The sequence below is a fragment of the Aulostomus chinensis genome, chromosome 8, assembly GCF_037954235.1.
Source record: "Aulostomus chinensis isolate RoL2024-O1b breed Wild chromosome 8, RoL_Achi_v1.0, whole genome shotgun sequence".
In the NCBI taxonomy this organism is placed as follows: Eukaryota; Metazoa; Chordata; class Actinopteri; order Syngnathiformes; family Aulostomidae; genus Aulostomus; species Aulostomus chinensis.
In genome coordinates this window covers 7,665,524-7,684,221 of record NC_141327.1, presented here as the reverse complement: position 1 = coordinate 7,684,221, position 18,698 = coordinate 7,665,524, and the positions used below count along the sequence as shown (strand labels likewise).

General features: G+C 43.7%; 1 protein-coding gene across 3 annotated transcripts in view; it reads left to right on the top strand.

The window, feature by feature from the left end:
* LOC147256975 (dual specificity testis-specific protein kinase 2-like) overlaps positions 1–18,698 on the top strand; it is a 51,177-nt gene that overhangs the window by 10,037 nt on the left and 22,442 nt on the right. For all 3 annotated transcript variants that reach the window (XM_086210706.1, XM_086210704.1, XM_086210705.1), the window contains 2 exons: positions 7,389–7,510; positions 11,000–11,048. In XM_086210706.1, coding sequence (XP_086066832.1) covers positions 7,389–7,510; positions 11,000–11,048 — 171 coding nt within the window. The remainder of the gene's footprint in view (positions 1–7,388; positions 7,511–10,999; positions 11,049–18,698) is intronic.

Genomic DNA, 18,698 nt, shown 5'->3' with positions numbered 1-18,698 from the left:
TTTTAAACAAATTTGCAGAGGACTATGGTTTGCTTGATCACCAAAATCAAATCCATTTTTCGGAAAGTACTCCTCATATGCTTGCAACCATTCCTGTATGCATCTCCATAGGAAATAAGTGTGTGTGTGTGTGGGGGGGGGGCAAAGCCGCCTAGAGAGTCCAAAGGGTGCAGCGGTGGAAGTTAAATAGAGAATCTAGATTTTCATTTTTTAAATATTCTTAAACCATAAATTCAAATGTTCAAATAAAATGTAGTCATCACCCTGTCCAGTCACAAATCCCATCCCCATGTTGTACGACATTTACTCACAGATCCTGACATATTCATCCACCAACCTGAATTTGAACTGTCACTGTGACTGTGGTATGGGAGTCCTCTGTCTCCTAAATCAAAGATCTTAACTTACTACATTGTGTCTCATCCTCATTTGACATCATGAAGTTACAGTTCTGTTTTCAATATGTGGCAGGAAGGAGGTAATCTCTGCTAGTTCACCTGTTGGGGATCTGTATCTCAGTGGGTCATTGTTTGAGCTTCTTGACTGCAAGACTATTAGAGTTATCTGTCGTCAGCAAAGTAAGTAAGTTAGTGAGGTCAACTGAAAACAATGATCATTTTAATTTTAACTTTATTCAATTCAGCTGCCCATCTGTGGTATCTGTCATAGGACCAATGGCTGAAAAAAAGTGTCACACAAGCCCCGCCCTGCCTCCTCCTCTGCTTTATCCGGTTGGTCCGGGTCGCGGGAGTAAGTAAGCCCAGACTGTCCTCTCCCCAGCCACTTCCACCAGCTCTTCTGGGGGAATCCCAAGGCGTTCCCAGGCCAGCTGAGAAATATAATCCCTCCAGCGCGTCCTGGGTCAGCCTCAGGGCCTCCTCCTGGTTGGGCATGCCTGGAACACCTCAGAGAGGCATCTGGGAGGCATCCTCACCAGATGCCCAAACCACCTCAAATGACTCCTCTCGACATGAAGGAGCAGCGGCTCTACTCTGACCACCTCTCAAATGACTGAACTTCTCACCTTATCTCCAAGGGAGAGCCCAGCCACCCTGCGGAGGAAACTCATTTCGGCTGCTTGTATTCATGATCTTGTTCTTTCGGTCGTTACCCACAGCTCATGACCATAGGTGAGGGTTGGAACATAGATTGACCGGTAAATTGAGAGCCTCGCCTTTTGGCTAAGCTCCCTCTTCATCACAACGGACGGGTTTAGCACCCACATCACTGTGGATGCCGCCCCAATCCACCTGTCAATCTCCCGCTCCATCCTACGCTCACTCGTGAACAAGACCCCAAGATACTTAAACTCCTCAACCTGATTTAGGACCTCCCCCCTGACCTGGAGTGGGCAAACCACCCTTTTCTGGCTGAGGACCATGGCCTCAGACTTGAAGGTGCTGATTCTCATCCCAGCTGCTTCACATTCGGCTGTGAACTGTCCCAGCAAGAGCTGGAGGTCGTGGCCTGATGAAGCCCAGAGGACCACATCATCCGGAAAGAGCAGAGACAACACTCTCCCTTATGAACAGAACCGGGGGAAAGGGCAGCCTTGGCGGAGTCCAACCCTCACAGGGAACAAGTCCGACTTACTGCCGGCAATACGGACCAGACTCTCACTCCTCTGGTAGAAAGACCAGACGGCCCTTTGTAAGGGGCCATCCACCCCATACTCCCAGAGCACCCCCCACAGGGTGCTCCAGGGAACACGGTCATAAGCCTTCTCCAGATCCACAAAACACATGTGGACTGGTTGGGCAAACTCCCATGCCCCCTCCAGCACCCTAGTGAGGGTAAAGAGCTGCTCCACAGTTCCACGGCCAGGACAAAGCCACACTGCTCCTCCTCAATATGAGGTTCGACTCGCTCTGACCCTCCTCTCCAGATATACAGAAAGAAAGAGAGGGAGAGAGATAAAGAGAGCGAGAAAGGGAAGAGACTGTTGGACAGACAGGGACTTGAGCAGGTGGTGCTACAGGTGGGCTCTTGAGTGCCTGTAGCATCCTCCAGCAGCACCTGGGATCTGGGATGCAGGGAGCCCGAAGGCTCCGGAGAACAAGACGAGCTAGTAACACATATGAGTATGATTTATATATAACACATATAGGAGGACAGAGAGGAAAAAGAGGAGGAGAGAGAAGCCCAGTGCACCATGGGAGATCCCCCGGCAGTCAAAGCCTATAGCAGCATATCTAAGGGCCAGTCTAAGCACTCCTAACGATAAGACTGATCACAAAGGAAGGTCTTAAGTCTGCTCTTAAAGGAAGAGAGGGTGTCTGCATCCTGGACTGAAACTGGGAGACAGTTCCACAGGAGGGGAGCCTGATAGCTGAAGGCTCTGACTCCCATTCTACTTTTAGAAACTCTAGGAACCAGAAGTCACCCTGCATCCTGGGAGAGAAGGGTTCTAGCTAAACCTAATAAGATAGATAAGGGACTATGAGCTCTGTCAAATATGAAGGTGCCTGACTGTTGAGGACTTTGTATGTTAGAAAGAGAATTTTGAATTCAATTCTGAATTTGACAGGGAGCCAATGCAGAGAAGCCAGTACAGGAGAGACATTGTCTCTTCTACTAGTTCTCGTCAACATGCGGGCAGCAGCATTTTGGACTAGCTGGAGAGTCTTTATGGACTTACTGGTGCAGCCTGATAGATGGGAATTTTAGTCATCCAGCCTGGAAGTGACAAAAGCATGGACTAATTTTTCTGCATCTTTTTGAGACAGGATGTGTCTGATCTTAGCAATGTTACTTAAATGAAAGAAAGCAGTCCTAGAAATTTGCTTAATATGGGAGTGAAAGGACAGATTCTGATCGAAGAGAACTCCTAGGTTCCTTACGGTTGTGCTGGGGACCAAGGTAATGCCATCCAGGATACCTATCTCATTAGATAGGGTGTCTCTAATTTTATATATTTAGGGCCCAGCACAATCACATTAGTTTTATCTGAGTTTAATAAAAAGAAATTATGGGTCATCCAAGTTTTTTTCTCCTTTAGACAGGCCTCCAGTTTAGTCAGCTGATCTGTTTCATGTGGAAGCATTGATAAGTACAGTTGCATATCATCTGCATAGCAGTGAAAATTAATCGAGTATTTCCTAATCATGTGTTGTGTCTGTGCTTGGACCAGTCCTCTTAACCAAGCACAGAGCCTTGTGGAACACAATAACTGACAACGGTGGTTTCAGAGGGGTTATCATTCGATAATACGAACTGAGATCGACCTAGTAAATATGATCTAAACCAGTTTAGTGAGGTTCCTTTCATGCCAATGACATGTTCCAGTCTCTAGGATGTGATGGTCAATGGAATCTAAAGCTGCACTAAGATCTAAAAAGACCAGGACAGGGACAAGTCCCTCATCGGATGCCAGTGGGAGGTCAATGGTAACTTTGACTCATGCTGTTTCAGTGCTATGATGGACCCCGAAACCTGACTGGAAATCCTCCACTAAGCTGCCAATCACCTAGCACTACGGATTACTTAAATAGTGTGTCAAATCGTACCAATAATTTTCGGTTTATTGTTTTCAGACAAAACTGTTGGCATTACCTTGACATGTTTCGACTGCAGTCTTCCTCTGCAGATATTCTAGTTGCTTACAGGTAGATACACGGGTCTTAAATGACAAGAAAATTATCTTGACACCTCATGTCGTCTCACCTGTTTCCTGCTGTGCCATTAGTAGTGTGTATTTAAGTTCACTTTGTGTGTCTTTCTTGGTCAGCTTGTGTGTTAGGTCAGTTTGACATCCAGCCGTTCACCTTCCTGTGCTTTTTTGAATTTCTTGTGTTTTAATTGAGTTTAGTTTTCCAGTTTAGTTTTCCAGTTTTTTTTTCATTTTGAAATTAATTAACACTTGACTTTTACATCAAGTCCTGCGTGCTTCCCTGTCCCTGCATTTGTTACTTCTCCTGCAACAAAACCCTGACAGTAAAAATAATTTATTTTATGTCATTGTTTCATTTCATACTTTTTACTTGTCTCCTATGATGCAGCTCTGACATTTCTTTTTTATGTGTGAATAAGTGTATCAACCAGTGAGTACAACACAATAAATAAAAAGTGAATAAGGATCAAAGACAAATAAGGCTTTCAAAAATGAAACAAAAATCAAATTTTCTAAAAATGCCCATTTAGCCACGCTCTATCTTTATTAGAGTATTATGTATACAACTCAACAACAGGGATTCATTTTAAGAATAGAATTAACATTTTTCAGTGACTCACGTGATTTCTCCCAGGGAAATTGTCCTTAATGGATAGCAGGAATGGATTTGGAAATTGGGCGACACGGTGGTATAGTGGTTAGCACTGTCGCCTCACAGTAAGAAGGTTCTGGATTCGAGCCCCGGCTTGGGCACGGGATCTTTCTGTGCCAATGTTGGTTCTCCCAGGGTACTCTGGCTTCCTCCCACTGTCCAAAGACGGGCAAGCTCATTGAATACTCTAAATTGACTGTTGGCATGGCTGTGAGTGTGAATGGTTGTCTGTCTATATGTGTTGGCCCTGCGATGGACTGGCGACCCATCTAGGATGTACCTCACCTCTCGCCTTAAGCCTGCTGGGATACAGCCCCCTGCAACCTTTAATAGGATAAGAGGTAGAAAATTATGAATGGAAGTATGAAAAAATAGGAATATTTTATTGCAATGCTTTCCATTTTGGTGGAAGTCGTCAACAGGCCACCACTCACACAAGTGAGGTCCTGCCATGTTTCGCCTTCATTTTCTTTGATGTTGTTTGTGTATTCCTTATTGCCACATGTGGTCATGACTCTTTCCAACTGCTGCCATATTGTGAATATGTTGTCTTTTTAAAGATTTATTTCTATCTCCTTATAACAGCAGTCCACACAGACATGATACATGCAGTCCTTTGTTTTTTTGCATTGCACATTATACTGACCAGTAACTCTGAAATGCTTGCTGTTTTCACTAAGGCACTTTAGCTAGTTTCTCATCAAGGATGTGGACGTTTTCATCGTCTATGCATGCATAGGTGTCACAGTTTTGCCTTTTCTTTCTTTATCGTTGCAAGTCACTTGGATATTTTCTCATCTTTTCTTTCTGGGTTAGACGTAGCAAGTTGAGCAGTCTCCTGTGGGTCATTTGGCTCATATGTTTTCAGTTTATTTGGGTCACTGGATTGGGGTGTGTGTGTTTTAGTACATTTTAGTTAAATTGTCTCTATTAGACAGTGGCATCTGGATGGAAGGACAAAACTGACACTGAAACATCAAAAGCTACACTAAAACCTTATTTGAAAACAAAGATTTGTTCAGTCCGACAAACTCAAGATTAAGTTCAACATTTTTATGGAGCATAAAAGAAGCAGTGCATAACTGAAGCAGAGGATGACTAATTTAAGCACTACTGAAGCTAGTTTAAATTTTGTTTTTGCAATACATTTAACCAGTTCTTAATAGTCAATTATGTTTTATATGTAGCTGTAGCTTTATATCTAACTGAGTGAATGTGTGACAGAGTGATGGATAGATAAGGTGAGAAAGTGTTGGACTGCGCTCATGTTCCACTCGCTCAAGTGTGGCCCATTACCTTTAAAGGGTTTGAGCTCAGGTCTTATCCCCGACTCCCTCAAGAAGTCTGCAGTTGTCCTGTTTCCTTTCCCTTGCCTGCTCCATTGTTCAAACAGCACTTGCGAGTGTCCGACTTGGGTTCTGGATGTAGCTTCTTTATGCCCAAGCAGGTATTGGGCCTCACTGATGGTGCCTTGGGTGTGGAGGGCTGCAGCTGCCTCCTACGCTGAGTTGTACACCTGTCCTGCACTACCTCCATAATCTCTCAAAGTTGCTGAATAAATAATGTGATTTCACCCCTTTCTCTCAGAGTTTTTATTTTATTGGGGCATATTGCCTTCTCACTCTTGCGTATGTAATGCAATATGTATTGAGTATTGCAAGTGTTAATTGTTCAAAATACTGTTAATTCTGGTGGCTGAATTTTTTTTGTATTTACCAGTCTTCTGTGCGAAGCTGCAATGTGTACACCCTCCAGTCTGGGCAGGGTGAAGGGCTCACTAATTAACTGATGGATTAATGCAGATCAGGAAGGGTGATGGAGAAATCCAGAAAGCCTATTAGTGCCGAGCTATAAATACACACACACACACACACACACACACACACACACACACACACACACACACACACACACACACAGATGTATGCTCTTGAATGTCCAGATGCTGTCTGTACTCTGCAGGCTAAAACTATCCGTCAAACCCATTTGAACAGGTGAAAGAAACCAAGACCTAGCCTAGTCCAAAACCTTTAATACAAGGCACTCCCCGAACCCTTTCTTACATTGTTATTTTATTCAGTTGTGTTTCTGGATGCCTGGATCATTATTAATGTGAATTGGTCCAATGACTGTCACCTATTTGCAGAGCTATTGTAATATTCTTGTTTTATGTCACCTCAGATTACACAAAATACATGAAAATGATTGGTCCTGAATCATTTGTTTCGACTCTTGGAAGGTAGTATATCAGGAAAAACGGCGAAACTCCCCACAAACTACTGTACCTCTTCACCATACCTTGAAATAAATCAGTGACATTGATTCTGTTCAACATGATGTACTTTTTGGGCAATTGTTTCATAGCGCTATCTCACAGACTTTACAGCTCAAAAGATAAATATTTATATTACATTAAAATGATTTAATAGCTGATAATTAGACAAAATCAAGATATATATTTATATATATATATATATATATATATATATATATATATATATGTGTGTGTGTATATATACTACATTTTGTTGCAGCAAAATAAGAGGGGTTTCCTGGTCTGATCAAACTGTCATAGGTTATTTTGTGCGTATCTTATCCTTATCAAACGGAGAAAATTGATTATGTCCTTGAGCCACATCTCAAGAGAATAGATACATTCTTCAATAGAATGAGCATTTCTTAGCTATACTGAAGAAGAAAGAGAGGAGATGTTTTTGTGTTCTATATATTTTACGATGCTCAGATGCAACAATGATAAACAGAGGCTCAGCTCAAATGGAATATCTCAGACATGCCACTGTCGAAAGTATGAAACTTTGGGCTTTGTTCAAAATGATGGGGGATGCAGGTTGCTGCTTTTGTTGTCAAATCTATGTGACACTTCTAGATGTGTAATATAGTTTATATCATAAACAAATATTTCGTATGAGTATTTGTATGTGCAATTATATATTATGTTGTATGAACACAGTTTACATCTCCATACAGCACTTCTTTCTCACGTAAGAAATTATATTGGTATTATCAGAAAGAGTATGATATCACTACTTTATAAATGTTAGATTATACACACACGCACACACACACACACACACACACATTGTCTCACTTTTTTATTTTTCCCAGGTGCAGCATCGAATTACCGGGCAGGTGATGGCACTGAAAATGAACACACTGGCAAGCAATAAAGCAAATATGTTACGAGAAGTGCAACTCATGAACAGGCTTTGCCACCCTAACATACTCCGGTGAGTAATCTATGTAATCTATAAAGCATTCAATCAAGGGTCGAATTATACCCAGAGAGCTATGGGGGCTGCTGGAAAAAATTGGCCCCCATAGCTCCCCATTTGGTGTCTAAATTGGGGTCCCTTTTTAAAAAACTTGGCACTTTGTCTCCAAAAAAGGTCACCATTTGAAGCCAGTTTTAGAGGATATATCTATTTTAAAATTAACAGTAGGATTTAAATGTTGTGTGATGTCCCTATTCAGTCTTACTCTAGTCTTTACCATCAATATTTGTTCCTTTTCTCACTCACCTCTGACATATATATATATATATATATATATATATATATATATATATATATATACTGTATATGCACCTTTTTTCTTTCATATCTACTGCATAGTACTTTGTTGTATTTGTATGTCATTCAATGTTACGAGAGTTTAAAAATGGACCCCAATTTAAACAAATAAACCAGTGTACCAGTGAGTCCCCTGTACAGTACTTTCACGATGAAACTGTAGCTTTTCCTATGCAAACTGCTATTCATCAATCAATCAATCTTTGCCGAAAAGGTTTTTACCTTCATCATTGGTGGCACTGGTAACGTTAGCCGAGCTAACGTTTTTAGTTAAGTCTGCTCTCTCGGGTCCAGGAGCAGCACTGGTGCCCAGCCCACAGCCGGTGTCGTCAGCTGTCGCCGTGCTGGATGCTGTTCGTTTAATTTTTTTGTGAAGCCAAAATTTTCAAGGCTTGTTGTTGTCCCTTTTGGTCACAGTCTTTTTTGTGGCATTCCGTCTACTAGCTATCGATCGCTAATGTTGTCTGACAAATTGTGTCAATAAAGCTTCATTGCATTGAATGGAGCACTCGCACTAAACGGAAGTGAATGGGGAAGGAAAATATTGTGAAGTTAAATGCTGTATTAAAATTAAATAAAGTAAAAACACATGAAACAATTTATGGGCAGTAGGAACCAGACTAAGAAAACACAGTCACGCCACACACACACAAAAAAAAACAAAATCTGGAAAAAAAGACTGCCACAGGGGGTCTTATCTACGGGTGCCGAGACTTTAGCTATGGGAGCCAAGTCCCCATTGGCCTCCCCTTAGTTCGAACCCTGCCTTCGATTTTATCAAATGAGTTTAGGTCAGGGATTTCAGTGTTTTTGGATTAAAGTCAACTCACAAATTTTGTAAAAGGTCATCAAATATTCTGCTTTAAATATGATCCCGTCCCTGGTATGGCCATGGGGTAGTTTGAGGCCAAGCGTATTTAGGCTTTATCAGTGCTGTCAATTAATTCATCCAAAGTCAGTTATACCCTTTTCACACAGAAAAACGCGTGTCAACTTGCTCAGCATTAGGGCTCATTCAAGCTTCCAGAAGACCCGGATCTGAACTCCCGCTGTAAAGGCCTGTGTTTTTCTCTCTCATACGTCATTGCACTGTCAACATCATCACATAAACCTGCGGCGGAACACTGACAGGTAAACAAACGACAACATGGACGTCGTCGAGTCAAACATTAGCATTGTCATTTCGTGCATTGCAATGTTGTCTCTTTTGCAAAGCATACAAACTAGGCGCAAATTGGAAAATGTCTGAGCGCTAATGCAGCGAAGGAGGATGGAGTTTTATAGGGGAATCCTGACAGGCAGCACGGTGACAAAATCAGGATGCGACAGGAAGGTTGTGTGAAACCTGAGACGACACAGGTTGCCTTTTTCACACTGCAGGAGAGCCGAGCTGAGCTGCTAAACAACCGGGTCACTTGGCGAGTCGGTCGACACAGGTCGAAATACTGAGTTGACCCTTTCAGAGTGCCCAAAAACCCATGTTGACACGTTTTCGGTGCAGAGTGAAAGGGGCTTTAAATGCACATCGATTTTTGATATCAACTGTGTCACTAGGTCTTCATCAGGAAGTGAGTTTGTTAAGGGCGTAGTTTCCAGTAGTCTGCATCTCCAGTTGGTCCTTAGAAGTCCTTACTCTTCTACGAAGCACTGTGCACCACTCCTATGCAGTCCTTCACCACACCTGCATCAGTAAAAGGCTATTTGTAGTTTCCTAAAACCCAGGCATCTCTGAGACCTAACAAAAAGACCAAACAAACGTCTGTTTGTGGGTTGATATCGGTAACGTGCAGTTCAGGGGTGCCTCACCTGACATCATGGACAGAGAAAAGAAAAAAAGTGAAAGAAAAAAAATTAAACGGTTTAATTTTTTTGAGTGATCCAAGTTATTTTCCAGTTATCTCCACGAGTTTTTGATCATTTTTGACTCAAAATTGCTGAATTTTCCCATTTAGCGTTGAAATACTGAGCGCCACGGACTCAAGATGTGTGGTGAGGCAGCAGCCCGCCTCACCATGGACTGAGCAATACCCAGCAACCTAGTATATTGCTGTCTCCTTGTATGAAGGTATTAAACTATTCAAACACTTTAACTCGATGAACTAAATTTCCGTAGTTATTAGCTGATATAATTTACTTTGTCTTTTCATGTGCCAAGAAATCATAAAACATCTGGGAAGAGGCGCTTGGTGAGGCATGCAGTTCTCCAGCCTCACTGTAGGGGACACTGGTGATCCCAGGGATGCTGATGCAAATGTAATCATGCGAGAGAATAAGTGACAGTAAGCTAGCTAATGAACAAGTGCAGTGCAACAGTTTGTGTGTTTTCCCAGTGTGTCCATGGAGGAGGATTACATCTACAAACTCAGGCACTTTTATAAATTGGACTTTCAATTGAAGCAGGATGCAATAATTAAAGGCAGACCAACGCCGGAGCTACGTAGCTTGATTCAGACTACGGTACAGACCCGTTCTTTTAAATGGAGTGGTACACGCAAAATGTGTGTGTGGATGTCCAGCAAGAAACCGTCTTTTCTGCTTTTCTTGCCTGCTTTTCTCAACTTCTGACAATGTCTGGACTCGGATGCTAAGACCATAATAATGCTTTTTTTTAAATTAAATCCATTTTTTGTGTGCTACAGTTTGTATTTGTAAAGAATACTGATATGAGACTTAAAACATAATCCGCCAACTGTTGCCAATCAGATGAGCTACACTGTGGGTTTATATGTTTGTAAATCTGACTAATGACGTCAGTGCCTCACCAGCCATGAACCTCACTGCACGTCACTGGTTGATATGAAGATTTCAACTGAAGAACTTTTTCTGACATCAACTCAGTTTTGAGGTTTCTGTATATTGATAGTAGTAGCTACTTGTCTAGTCCAGTTGCAGTTTTCAGGTTTGTTCCCATTTTACCAGAAACCTGTGAGTTTTAATTTTCTCTGATTTTTCAATCCAAATAATCAGAATACATATGGCCAAATTGAACAAATCTAACCAGCAATATGCTATGAGAAAACATTTGGACAAGCTGAGGTATCAATAGAAGACGTCTTTTATTTTAAAATATCGAGATAATTTGAAGAAGGTGGACTGATAATAAATTGTGAAAAGCAGCCTATGAAACCCTTTTCTACCTCTCCTCAGGTTCCTTGGGGTGTGTGTTCATGAGGGTCAACTCCATGCACTGACTGAGGTAAAGCCTTCTCTCATATCTCTGACCAACTTTGTCGTGTCACATTATGTTGTCAATCAAAAGATACCGGTAATCCTTTTAGCCATCTTGACCCATCTTCCCCTGATGTTTCTGTAATGTTTCCCCTTTGGCTTGGCACCTAGCTGCACGGCCCATATGCTGTTATCGTCTTCGTCGTCGTCCTCGTCCTCCGCTTTATCCAGTTGGTCCGGGTCGCGGGGCAGCAGCCTCAGCAAGGAAGCCCAGACTGTCCTCTTTCCAGCCACTTCCACCAGCTCTTCCGGGGGAATCCCGTGGCGTTCCCAGGCCAGCTGAGAGATATAATCCCTCCAGCGTGTCCTGGGTTGGCCTCTGGCCTCCTCCCGGTTAAGCATGCCTGGAACACCTCCCGAGGGAGGCATCCAGGAGGCATCCTCACGAGATGCCCGAACCACCTCAAATGACTCCTCTCAAAATGGAGGAGCAGCGGTTCTACTCTGAGCACCTCCCGAATGACTGAGCTTCTCACCCTATCTGTAAGGGAGAGCCCAGCCACCCTGCGAAGGAAACTCATTTCAGCCGCTTGTATTCGCGATCTCGGTTTTTTGGTCATTACCCAAATCTTATGACCATAGGTGAGGGTTGGAACGTAGATTGACAATCTCCCGCTCCATCCTACTCTGCTTACTCATGAACAAGACCCCGAGATACTTAAACTCCTCAACCTGAGGTAGGACCCCCCCCCTCCCCCCCGACCTGGAGTGGGCAAACCACCCTTTTCTGGCTGAGGACCATGGCCTCAGACTTTGAGGTGCTGATTCTCATCCCAGCCGCTTCACATTCGGCTGTGAACTGTCCCAGCAAGAGCTGGAGGTCGTGTCCTGATGAAGCTAAGAGGACAACATCAGCTACAAAGAGCAGAGACGACACTCTCCCTTATGAACAGAACCGGGGGAAAGGGCAGCCTTGGCGGAGTCCAACCCTCACCGGGAACAAGTCCGACTTACTGCCGGCAATGCAGACCAAACTCTCACTCCTCCGGTAGAAGGACTGAACAGCCCTTTGTAAGGGGCCATCCACCCCATACTCCCAGAGCACCCCCCACAGGGTGATCCCGGGAACACAGTCATAAGCCTTCTCCAGATCCACAAAACACATGTGAACTGGTTGGGCAAACTCCCATGCCCCTTCCAGCACCCTCCCATGCCCCCACCAAGCACTCCCCAAACTCTGTCTCCTTCACAGAGTACGTTTTGGTGGGATTGATTCCTCAAAGTACAATTTCAATTCTACAATTTCATTTAGCAGACGCTTTTGTCCAAAGTATTCCTTCCACCGCCCAATTATATCCCCAGTTGACATCAGTAGCCTCCTGCCCCTACTGTAAACAGTGTGGGCAAGTTGCCACCTACCCCCCCAAGGTGATGGATGGTTTGCCAGAACCTTTTTGGAGCCTACCAATAGTCATTCTCCATGGCCTCACCGCAGTCCTCTCACGCCCAAGTTTTTGCCTTGGTCGACTGCCACGGCTGCATAACACTTGGCCTGCCGGTACCGGTCGGCCCCCTCTGGAGGCCCACAGGCCATCCATGCCCTGTAAGTCTCCTTCTTCAGCCTGACGGCTCCCCTCACCTCTGGTGTCCACCAGCAGGTTTGAGGATTACCGCTGCGACCGGCCCCAGCAGCCTTAACGGCCACAGCTTACAACAGCTGCCTCGACAATGGCAGCATGGAACATGGTCCATTCAAACTCAATGTCCCCCACCGCCCCCGGGATGTGGTCAAAGCTCTACAGGAAGTGGATGTTTAAGATCGTTTTGACAGGTTCTTCTGTCAGGTGTTCCCAACCAACCCTCACTACTTGTTTGGGCCTGCCGGGTCTGCGCAGCGTCTTTCCCTGCCACCTGATCCAACTCACCACCAAATGGTGATCAGTTTACAGCTCAGCTCCTCTCTTCACCCGAGTGTCCAGAACATGCGGTCGCAAGTCAGATGATACGACTATAAAATCGATCATAGACCTTCGACCTAGGATGTCCTGGTGCCACGTGCACCAGTGGGCATCCTTATGTTCGAAGATGGTGTTATGGACAAACTGCGACTTGTACAGAAGTCCAATAACTGCACACCACTCAGGTTCAGGTCAGGCCTGCCGTTCCTCCCAATCACGCCTTTCCAGGTCACGCTGTCATTGCCCAAGTGAGAATTGAAGTCTCCCAGTAGGACAATGGAGTCCCCAGTTGGGGCACCATCCAGTACCCTTCCCAAGGATTCCAAAAAGGGTGGGTACTCTGAACTGGTTTTTTGCGCATAAGCGCAGACCACAGTCAGGACCCGTTCCCCAACCTGAAGGCACAGGGAAGCAACCTTTTCGTCCACTGGGATAAACCCCAACATACAGGCAGAGAGTCTAGGGGTGATCAAAAAGCCCACCTGACCCTCCGCCTCTCACCCTCTCACTTGGAACACCTCCAGCGAAAGAGAAAGTCCAACCCCTCACAAGGACTTGGGTTCCGGACCCAGAGCTAGGTGTTGAGGTGAGGCCAACTAGATCCAGCCGGTAATGCTGAACCTCTTCCACCTGTTCCGGCTCCTTCCCCACCAGAGAGGTAACATTCCATGTCCCAAAAGCCAGCTTTCACGCCTGGGAATCAGACAGCCAAGGCCCCTGCCTTGGACTTCCACCCACCACAGTGCACCTGACCCTTCTGGTTCCTCCTACGAGTGGTGGGTCCATGGGAGGACGAATTCATGTCTCCTGTTCAGGCTAGGCCCAGCTGGGCCCCATGAATCCAGGCCCGACTACCAGGCGCTCGCCATCGAGCCCCTACCCCTGGCTCCAGGGTGGTGCCCTGGTGCCCCTCTGGGCTGGGTACACAAATTCTTTGATTTTACTTCCATGAGGGGTCTGTTGAACCGTTCTTCATCTGGCCCTTCGTCTCGGACCAGTCTGCCTTGGGTGACCCTACCAGGGGCAAAATGCCCCTGACAGCATAGCTCCTAGGGTCACTCGGGCACTCAAACTCCTCCACCACAAAAAGGTGACGGTTCCAGGAACCTATATGCTGTTTTTTTTTTTTACATTTTGAGAACAGATTATCATGGAAAATGCCAGCAGAACATGTTGTAATATTTAAACTGGGTTAAATCTGTAAATCAAACTGGCCTTGGAAACCAGAAGATTACCCAATCCAGACTGTAGATGTGGGGGTGCTGGTTCGATCCTTAATTCCCCTGGTGACCATGTTGAAGTATCCTTGAGCAGGATACTGAGCCCCTAATTGCTGCTGATGGCCCAGCCATGGCCATGTGACAAACTGGTAACCAGTCCAGGGTATACCCAACCTCTCGCCCAATGTCAGCTGGAATAGGCTCCAGTTCCCCCATGAATCTCCACCAATAAGTGGTATAGAAAGTGGATGGATGGGAGGTGAATGTGTGAAACTTCCATACTTACAGTTCAAGCAGTTTAAAATATATTTTGTTTGTTGAATAGCTGTTTGATAAATTACCCTTCTTGAGTCTTTACCCAAAAAGTCTTAAAACATTTTTATTGTCAATTTGAGTAAAAATAGAACATTTTAGTACTATGAGACTCTGTGTAGGGACTGTATAATTTATCTTTTCATTTTCTGTTTTGATATTAATGTGGTTGTACAAAATGCCAAAATGAAACAGGGAAACCCTGATTTTGATAAAATCCATCCACACTGTGGAAACTTATGTAATATTTTATGTTTTACAGTTGATTCTACAGTGGCCCTGAAGGTCAAAAGCATTTTCATCACAAAACCTTAACATTTCACAAAACACAACAGTTCACAAAACACTATAATGTATAAGATAACAAACATTTCACATGAACATTTAACACAGCAAAGCATTTCAGACAACGCAAAGACATTTCCGAAAACAGTAACATTTCACAAAACACAGTGGCATCTTAGAATACAGAGAAAAGGTAGGGACAACATTTCTTGTTTTTAAGTGGACAATTCATATTTTATTCAACTGATGTGGCCTGAGAAACACTCTACTATAACTGTTTGTTTCCTTGCCAGTTAAGAAATGATGCTGTGATTGGTCAGCTGCATGGAGTGTAGAAACTTTGATGGTGCTTCTTCAATGTACAAACTGTCCTTTATAATTTACATCACATGTTCCACTCTCACTATCTCAATTTAAATTTGTGCAAGGACACAGCTCAGTAGTACATAATAGAAACAAGAAATGAACAATTCCATATGGATTCAGCCATCCAGGGAGGAGATGGTCTTTGAGGGTTAGATGGACAGAGATTTCTTCATGTTGTAGTTAGATGATAAAGAAGACTTTTTCTGAAAGGGAGTAGCTTCTCTATAAATGTTGCCAGCAGGGTTTATATCCTTACTGACCACTTGGCTTACAGAAAAACTTGGTCTCTGTTAGACAGTTTCTTCTTAGGCCAGTGCCAAGTTGTAGACCATCCCCTGTGCATAGTCTTTTATGCAGCATCACCCATGTGGTCCATGGCTTCAAGTGTCCTTTGTTTTGGTATATTTTGGTAAAAAAAAAAGAGATCTAAAGATCCTCATATCTTAACATTAGACTGATAGGGACTCAAAATAGCAGCCAGAGCAGCAAACTGCTGTTTTGAAACTTACAGACTGTCACAGAGCTCAATATTATTCAGATGCATCGTCACATCAGCAAGATGAGCACCTGGGAGCCGCTGAGATCAGGGAGCTGCTAACCATCACTTGCGAGTGGACCGTGGATAGCCACCACATGGGACTGTGAAGGATGGCTTGTTGTATAAAAAGGTTGCGGAGGAGCTTGGGTGACATGGCTATTGCCGGATGACGGAACGTCACCAGCAAGTTGATAAACTTACGGAAAAAGTACCTCCAAGTCTGTGACCACAACAGCTGCAGCAACAAAGGGAGATTGGACTGTGACACTACAAGGTTTACCAGACTGTTAGGGGGCTGAATATTCTTCCGAGGTATATGTTGTACGTCACTGTTCACGTACAACTTCGTACTGCACGTCACGTAACATATTTACGCCCACACAAGTGGCGGCTTTTTTGGAAAGAGGAATATTATGTCCATTGCACACAGACAAGACGGCAAATTCCCGCCTCTGCCTTGCTACAAATTTGGTGCATTCTCTGTCTAAAAAGAGCTATAGACAATGCTATGGCCCGACACTATGAGCAGGTCAGCCATGGCTCTGCAGCATCCCTAAAGTTTTGGTGCATTTAAAAAAATCCCCCCCCTACGCTGCTGACATCATTAACTCACTGCTCCTGAGGGAGGGATACTGGATTTTTACCTCAGACACAGCAGAGCCCTTTTGCCATAAAGGAATTCGTCATGCTTCCCATAAAATATCTGCATATGATTTTTTGTATTTATAATGTCTTCTGCTGTATGAAACACCTGTATATGGACTGTTTGTATTGGGCAGTCTCTGTGTCTGATCTTTAAAATCTAGTTAAGCGAGGTACTTGTATAGATTTATGGTTTCGCTTTTATGAATGTCAGTGACTTCTGATGGCTTATGATGGAATAGATGTGGCACCAACTTTCAAATACTTTACCTTACTTAAGTATAAATTTTGGGTATCTATACTTTACTGGAGTAATTATTTTTCAGCCGACTTTTTACTTCTACTCCTTACATTTTCACACAATTATCTGTACTTTCTACTTCTTATATTTTAAAAATAGCCTTGTTACTCCTATTTGTTTCAGATTGTTTTCATTACAGCTTTTCATCATTCAAAAAAAAACCCACATGCACAGAAAAAAACCTATCCAGATAAATCATGCCATCCAGATAGAGAAATTTGATTGTGGTTGGATGAGAAGTATAAACATGTACCATTCTGACACCCTATTGGTTTGTGCGCGATTCATCGCACCTTCACATTACACAAATTATGTCACACTCTAGCAAGGAAAGCAGATGAAGATGTTGGTAGCAGAGACTCAAGACACTTCGAGCGAAATGTCCCAGCCAAGCACCAGCGAGGAGGTTGATAGTCAGGAAGACAAGTCAACCCTTCTACATCCCTGGCCGTACTTGGAAGAATTTTTTGAAATGTTTGGATGCAAATACAACTCCTTTCACATGTGCTGCAAGCTCTGCGCACACAAGTACCATGAGCTAATGGCCATCAAAAACTCGCCGTCCAATTTGAAAAAGCACATAGAGGTAAGCTGAAAGTTTGTTATTGTCAGTCGATTATCGACAAAATATTGTAGTAACCCAACTTATGGAGCCCCAGACATGGGGGGGGGGGGGGGGTATTTTGGGTTCACGTTTTATCTACTAATGGTAAATTTGCAATGTTTGCTATGGCTAGGAACATGCAAAGACATGTCATGGTTTGCTTGCTAGCAGTAGGCTATGATTCATCATGTCAAGTTCGTGTGGTGGGCTCTGTGTGAGATTTGAAATTCAACTGTAGCCAAATGTCATCTGAGCTTATATTATTGCTATATGCAATATTTGTAGGTTAATTGTGCAAAGCTATAGTCTCAGCTGGTTGATAAAACATGTACTAAGGATAGGCATGATGATCCTGTCTACGTATAGGAGTACACGTGCCTGTGTGGGGCAGGCCTTATGGGTCCTTGTAAAGAGCTAAATGCCAAATGCAGTTAAAAATGAATTTAGTCAGATTATCTCATTGATAATGCTACTTTTCAGTCATGCCTGCTGCTGCTTGTGGTTCTAAAACAGCTTTAAGTGGCACTATTCTGTTCTGCTCAAAATAATTGCATAGACCAGTGAAACTGCTCCCTAACTTGTATTCTGACCTTCATTCATGAATTTCCAGTATGACATTCAACACAGCAGAAGTCCTAGATAGTCTCAGTTTGTGATTTGAGAGAAATAATATGAATCTCAATCTGTGCCTGTGTATTCATTTTCTCCACAGAAGAAACACCCCACTCGTCTGGAGAGGTACACCCAACTTTCTTCAACAGCCCTCGAAAGGAAGTCATCCACTGAAGGTTTTTTGACCCCACCCTCCAAACAAACCAAGCTGTGGGAGACTCGAAGAGTGTCCCAGGCAAGTGTGGATGAAGTAGTCCTCAAATTCTTGGTCCAAAGCTTGCACCAACTTCACATTTTTCAGGAACTGGGCTTCATTGAGCTTTTGCAACATCTTCAGCCAAGTACAAATGTCATAACGCGCAGTGCTGTTTTTAACAAAGTCCTAAAGGCCTCTGTTAAAATGAAACAAAAACTGAAAGCTGCCCTTAGTGAAATTGAGTTCATCGCAACAACAACATAGTGCTGGATGGCACACCGTCGTGGTTTCATTGGTGTTACTGTCCACTGGTTCAACCCCCAGACCATGCAGAGATCCTGTGCTGCCCTGGCATGCAAGCAATTTAAAGGGTCACATACCTTTTCTGCCCTGGCTAGTGCCCTAAATGATATTTACACAGAATTCAATATCAGATCATTCGCACTACAACTGACAACGGATCAAACTTATTGAAAGCCTTCCGAGTTTATGGGCAGACTGACGAGAACAACAATCCTGAAGAGAGGAGAGTGTGATGGAGAAGAGGATGATGGCCAAAATGATGATTACAATTAAGAGGAGGAAAGCCTTGAGGGTGTTGAATTTGTTGATGCCGGATCCCTGTTGGAAGAAGATGACTGCTT